The sequence below is a fragment of the Phoenix dactylifera genome, chromosome 16 (genome assembly GCF_051530095.1).
Source record: "Phoenix dactylifera cultivar Ajwa chromosome 16, Ajwa_hap1_PhDact_Kaust_v1.1, whole genome shotgun sequence".
NCBI classification, from domain to species: domain Eukaryota; kingdom Viridiplantae; phylum Streptophyta; class Magnoliopsida; order Arecales; family Arecaceae; genus Phoenix; species Phoenix dactylifera.
Genome location: NC_143205.1, coordinates 15,102,801 through 15,108,800, shown reverse-complemented (window position 1 = coordinate 15,108,800; position 6,000 = coordinate 15,102,801). Strand labels below are relative to the sequence as shown.

Below are 6,000 nucleotides of genomic sequence, written 5' to 3'. Positions count from 1 at the left end.
TCAAAATCTTTATCTTTTATTTACTGTAAGTTGAAGAATATTCTGACAATCTTTAATGTTATCTATTTTTTCTTCGCAGCGTTAAATTCTCAAGTATCATTTTTATTGTATCAAATCTATTTATAAAATTAACAAACAATTCATATGGCAAACAAAAACAATAAAAATCCACCTTACTAACCAAGTTTAAAGGATATATATATATATATTTTTTACAAGAATGTTAGATCTATATGCATGCACATGCGGTGCATATGCAAAATCATGAGCAATGAAGCATCATGATTTTATATGCCCTTCACTTGCAAATATGCACACATCTAGCACTCTTGTCCACACAAGGTTTTGGCTGTTCAACCCAATGTCTTCTTGGTCATTCGGTTAGTTGATCTTCAACTCGAAGTCCTCTTGAGGATCTCTTAGTTAATTGGAGTCTGAGGAGGGACTGCATAAGGAAACTTAACTCTTAACCTAATCTTTGCTAGATCTCCTCCTTGTCCGTCTGAAATTTGCTGTTATATTCTAGTTTGCGCTCTCTCCATTAGGGGATTGGGGGTGGGATGCTCCCAAGATTAACGCCTTCCCTGAGCTTCCACCTTTCAACAGCCCGCTGGGCCTTCTCCCCCTCGGATCCCCGTAGAACACTGGAAACTCCGCTCCCTTCCCCTTAAAGATAAGAGCTCGGCCCCGGCCTCGCCGAAACCCTAGCTCTAGGGTTTTGATTAGGTTCAATTTCTCCGCTCGATCGAAGTGTCGGCTCCCTCCGATCGCCGGCCATGGCCTCCTTCCGGCCGTTCCCTCCTCCTCCTCCGCCCAAGTCATCCTTCCCTCCGCCGCCGCCGCCGGCGCCCGTGCCGAACCAGAACCCCCTCCCGCCGCCCCCTTCCGTGCAGCCCCCGATCGGCCACCACCAGCCCTACACCCAGCACAACTTCCCGTCCGTTGCCGGCGGCGGCGGCGGCGCTGCTCCTCCTCCGCCCAATTACGGCCGGTTCCCCCCCAACCAGGGAATCGGCGCCCCCTTCGACCCCCAGAGAAATCAGCAGCAGGCTCCTCCTCCTCGGCCGCCTCACCAGCCGCCGCCGCCGCAGTACCCCTACGCCCCCCCCTTTCTCCCGGCGCCGCCGCCCTCCTCCTCGTACCCTCCGCCACCGCCTCCTCCTCAGCCGCAGCCCTCGATGTATTACCCTTCCTCCCAGTACCCTTCTCAGTATAACACTCCGGCCCAGCCGCCCCCACCGCCCCCTCCGCTGCCGTCTTCCCCTCCCCCTAATCCTTCCCTTCCTCCCCCACCGCCTCCTCCCGTCCCTCCTCCATCCGTCCCACCCCCTCCCCCTCCTCCTCCTTCCTCTCACTCAGCCCAATCCATGCCCTCTAAAGAAGCCTCCCGTCCCAGGCATCAGCCGAAGCCATCCATCCCGCTCAAGGAGCAGAAGCCCCCCTTGGGGCCCCCGGCGGCAGCGCCTCTGGTAGGGAGGACTGCGGCCCATCCGGGGGCCCCGAATGGGCCCTCTGGGAGGGTGGAGACGGAGGAGGAAAGGAGGGCTAGGAGAAGGAAGGAGTATGAGAGGCAAAAGATGGAGAACAAGCGCCAGCATATGCTGAAGCAGTCGCAGGCGACTGTGCTGCAGAAGACGCAGATGCTGGCGTCGGGCAGCACAAGGCTGCACGGCTCGATGGCGGGGTCACGCATGGCAGAGCGCCGGACAAACCCGTTCTTGGGTGGTGAGAGGATCGAAAATCGGCTGAAGAAGCCGACCACGTTCCTCTGCAAGATGAAGTGAGTTGTTTTGTTTAGTTTCTTTTGGTGAAGATGAGGTTAGCAGATTTGCATATTACTCTGTTTCTGGTCTTATGTGTTTAGGCTTGTTTTCTCTTTTGAAATTTTTGAATATATAAGTCATTTTTACACTATACAATTTATTAGTTGTGTAGTCACTGCTGGTAAACCTATTTTCTCATGAGTATGAATTTCCCTTAATAGATATCAATTTATAATCTAATGAAGAGAAAGAAAGTTCTTTTTTTTTTCTTTTTTCTTTTGACATTGCATTTAGTAGGTTGAGGAAATTACTTCAGATATTTTTCTACATACCTATGCTTTTCTTTTTGATTTTAAGTTTCACTTTCATTTGTAGAATTTGGAAGTTGATATATGCATTAGCAGGATAACTTCGCCACCAATTACTTAATCAAGGTTGGAGGAATCGGTACCGGATACCGTACCGGTTCTCCGACGGTACGGGCCATGCCGGATCTGTACTGGCGAGGGTACGGTACCATGGGGGAGAGAGAAAAAGAGAAAGTAAAGGGGGAGAGAGGCCGACAGAGGCCGCGGGGAGCTTAAAAATTTTTGTGATTTTCAAGTGAAGTCGGCAAGTCGATTTGCCGACTTCACTTAAAAATTTCAAAATTTTTTAAGCCGCAGTTGGACCCCTGTTTCATTCAAAATAGAGGAACCGGCCGCGGCCTCGCCTGCCGCAGCCTCCGCCGGCCTCCTGCGGCCCTCCCTTTCCTTCCCTCTCCTGCTTGCTATCTTTTTTCTTCTCCAACTCCAGCTCCGGCAACGGGTCTCGTTTTTGTTGCCGGAACTATACACTATACTGGTGAACTATTGGTATGGCTCGGAACGGCCGGAACCATCCGGTTTGGAACGGTTCCGCCGACCTTGCTTAATATAAAACGGAAAGTATTGAATCCCGTAACATTTTTTGATTAAAATGATACACTAGTGGTATCAATAGTGCATATTCGAAACTAACATTTGCCAAAAGTTGAAAACCATTGGTACCAACCAGTATGGCTGGTACATATCGGTACTATTTTGACATCTCGGCACTCATAGTGGTGCCAGTTTTGTACGAGAATAGTAAGGTACTAGTTGTACCATTCCATTTGATGGTTTTTGAAACTATATATAGGATCTTCGAAGATTGTCAAAATTCTTTTTATTTATTTTAGGTGACACCCTAAGATTAATGACATTGATGAGATGACCTAGATACTAAAGTGGAAGGCCCACGTTATACTGGTCATGTACTATTGGTGTGTATTCCAAGATATTATTGCGGGTATGATTCTATGATAATGCTCCTTTTCTAGACTTTCTCAATGATGGTTTATCTTTTCTATTTGGCGTATTAGTTAAAATCTCTAGTTCAAGCAAGTGGAGCTTTTATTCCTGGTGTTTCATCTGGCGGTCTTAAAGTCTGAGAATTCCAGTGTTTAATGAAAGAAGATCTCCAAGTGGAATTACTAAAATTTAGCCTAAGCTGTATTACATCAAAATTCTAAGCAATGAAACCTGAACTGAACGACTTATGTCGTGGCACATGCACTAGAGAAGAGATAATAGTGCAATGATTGATGTGATGGCACGTGCTGATCTGTGTTGTATGGTATGTACTATGACTGGACCAGCATGTGGCATGGTTGCATGCTTAGGCCCCTGCAAGCTGGGGTGAAGTGGTACTGAGCATGGTAATGGATGTAGGGACATTTGGCTGCATGTCACATGCTGAACCAGTGTCAGTTCAGAATGACATCAGGATGCGGTGAATCCTTATAATAGAGAAGTAGAAGGGGAAAGAGAAGGATGCATGAAAATTATTCTCCTTAGGCATAAAATATTAAACATACAAAGGGTAGCCATGGGATTTGAGATGAAACAAAAAGCATTCAATCAGATTTATAAGTAACTGTTCTGAAAGAGTCCTAACTAGGTTCTTTTTAGATGATCTTCACTCAAAAATCAATTAACTCCTTAAATTCTACTGACAAGGTTGACAGATACCAAAGATGACGTCAAATCTCTCACTCTCTCTCCCCCACCTTCTCTCCTTTAGGTTTTTGGGCTATGATCTTGTGGAGTAAGAACTTGTTAGTATCTCATCCTTAAATTTGTCTTGGATTGTGCATGCATATTGAAACCCTAAATTTCAATATAATTTAGCATTAAAGTCAAACTAGAGTAAAATAAATTATATACTAGAAGGTTTAGATATATTTTTTGCATGATTTGAAAGACACATTATTATTGATATTAATATTGTAGACCAAAGATATCCTTGTTGGTGTCTCATTGTAGATATCGATGCAGAGTTCCACTACTTATAAGTTTTTTCACTTATCAGTTCTCTGGAATCTGGACCCTTTCCCATGCTTCACTTATATGCAAGGTCACATGCAATGCATATGCGCAATGGTTGTTCATTTTAGTGTACGCTATAATTCCACTTGACTAAGTTGCACGAGGAGGGCTCTGTGAGATGCTTGATTAGATAAGAATATTTTTGATGTCCCGGAATAAGCGCCAGAAACGAAGACACTCCTACACTTATACATTAATGTCCTAGAATCACTAGAGTAAACAAATATCCCCACATCCAGATGCCTACATATCTAGCATATTCTTCAGTGATTTTTCCATACAACTTTTTTTCTTAAGTGTGTGATTTTAGTCCAAGTGAAAATATAGCTCAAGTGGTCCAAAGACATTTGCAATATTTAAGTGTTCACCTTATGTCAAAGTATAATGATGGTTATTCTTTCTTCTTTTTCCAATACAGGTTTAGGAATGAGCTGCCAGATCCAACTGCGCAACCAAAATTATTGGCTATGAATACTGATAAAGACAGGTACAATATAGAACTTTCAGGGCCCTAATAAATTGTTTCTATACGTTGTTTTCCATGCTAAATTGTCCCTCCCCTCCCCCCCCCCCCCCCCCCCCCCCCCCCCCAACTTGCATATTTCATCATCATCATCATTAGTTTCATTTTTTAAATATGCACCAGCTATTTCCTTTTTAATGAATAATTATAAATTTTAAAATCTTTCTGAATACAGTATGTGGTGTCTTTCCTCTTTGCAATTTCTGTACCCAGGGAGACACCTGCGCATTTTTATTTTGCTCATTCTGAATAATTGTAAGCATCATCATGGTTGTTTTGAGTTCAATTGTTCAAAGTTTGGATAGTTTATCTTGTATTGACTTGGAAACTATTTGATCATCTTATCAACTTAGCGACCGGATTCGGTGCATTAGTTCCTTCTCTAATATTTACCCTTCTGTCAATATGTTTAACTTGTCATCTTGGCATCACCATTTTCTTTGTGCGTGCAATCAATGCATGTTGGCACTAGTATCAGTATGAGCTATTGTTTTCTCCCTTGCACTGATTTGATTTGGTGCACCATATGCGTTGCTCGCTAATGTAACAATTAACAAAGGTGTAAGTTAGATTTTGTTTAATTATTTAACTTGAGTTTTATTTTCATATAAATTGCTACCATATCGAGTCTTAAGAGTCTTCCATCTAAGTTTTTAATGAGTAAGTTATGTGCTTGTTATTTTCTTGTATTTTGGAATGGGTTTTTGGTGCTATTTTTCTTGTGGGTTTTTAAGTTATGTACTGAGTGCGATTGTAATCTAAATGTTCTACTTTGATCTAGGTTCGACTACAAAATTTTTAAACTCATTGGAATTGTGTTTTGGAAACACATGATAGCCTTTTATTGGGATATGGAATTCTGTATTTGCTATTTTGGGAAAGTCTTTAGTCCAGGCAAGTAAAGAATTGTTCTTTGATCTGAGATTGGAAGTCCTATTTTCACTCAAGTTGTTTAAGTAGAGTTCTAGATTCAGTATAGGCAAGTTGAGAGTCTTTTATGATTAGAAACATATCTTTACATTTGTTTTTGTCTCTTTTCGCTTTATATTTCTTTTCCCCCGATCAAACCCTCCTCTTCTTCCCTACTTGTACTCTATCTCATTGTTTTGTTATGATAGAAGAACCATTGAGATCTGAAATTTATTTCAACATATGTAAACTTTATTTGTTGCCCTAATGCTGAGGGGCTACGCTGCTCATACAGTCTAGTTTGTAACCACTTGATTAAAGTCTTAGTTATGGATTTTGATCATAAGTGGGTGAAAACATCCACACCAAATACCAGCTTTGCTTCATTACATGGTTGCCACATAGTTTTGTCTTGAGG

The 6,000-nt window shown here is 42.6% G+C and overlaps 1 protein-coding gene across 6 annotated transcripts in view; it reads left to right on the top strand.

The window, feature by feature from the left end:
• The first annotated feature begins 488 nt into the window (after positions 1 to 488).
• LOC103712257 (protein PAF1 homolog) overlaps positions 489 to 6,000 on the top strand; it is a 28,626-nt gene continuing 23,114 nt past the window's right edge. For all 6 annotated transcript variants that reach the window (XR_016398778.1, XR_016398779.1, XR_016398777.1 and 3 more), the window contains exons 1-2: positions 489 to 1,780; positions 4,569 to 4,637. Coding sequence is in view for 1 of the 6 variants with exons in the window: in XM_026806622.4 (XP_026662423.4) it covers positions 777 to 1,780; positions 4,569 to 4,637 (1,073 nt within the window). In the remaining 5 variants the exon portion in view is untranslated. The remainder of the gene's footprint in view (positions 1,781 to 4,568; positions 4,638 to 6,000) is intronic.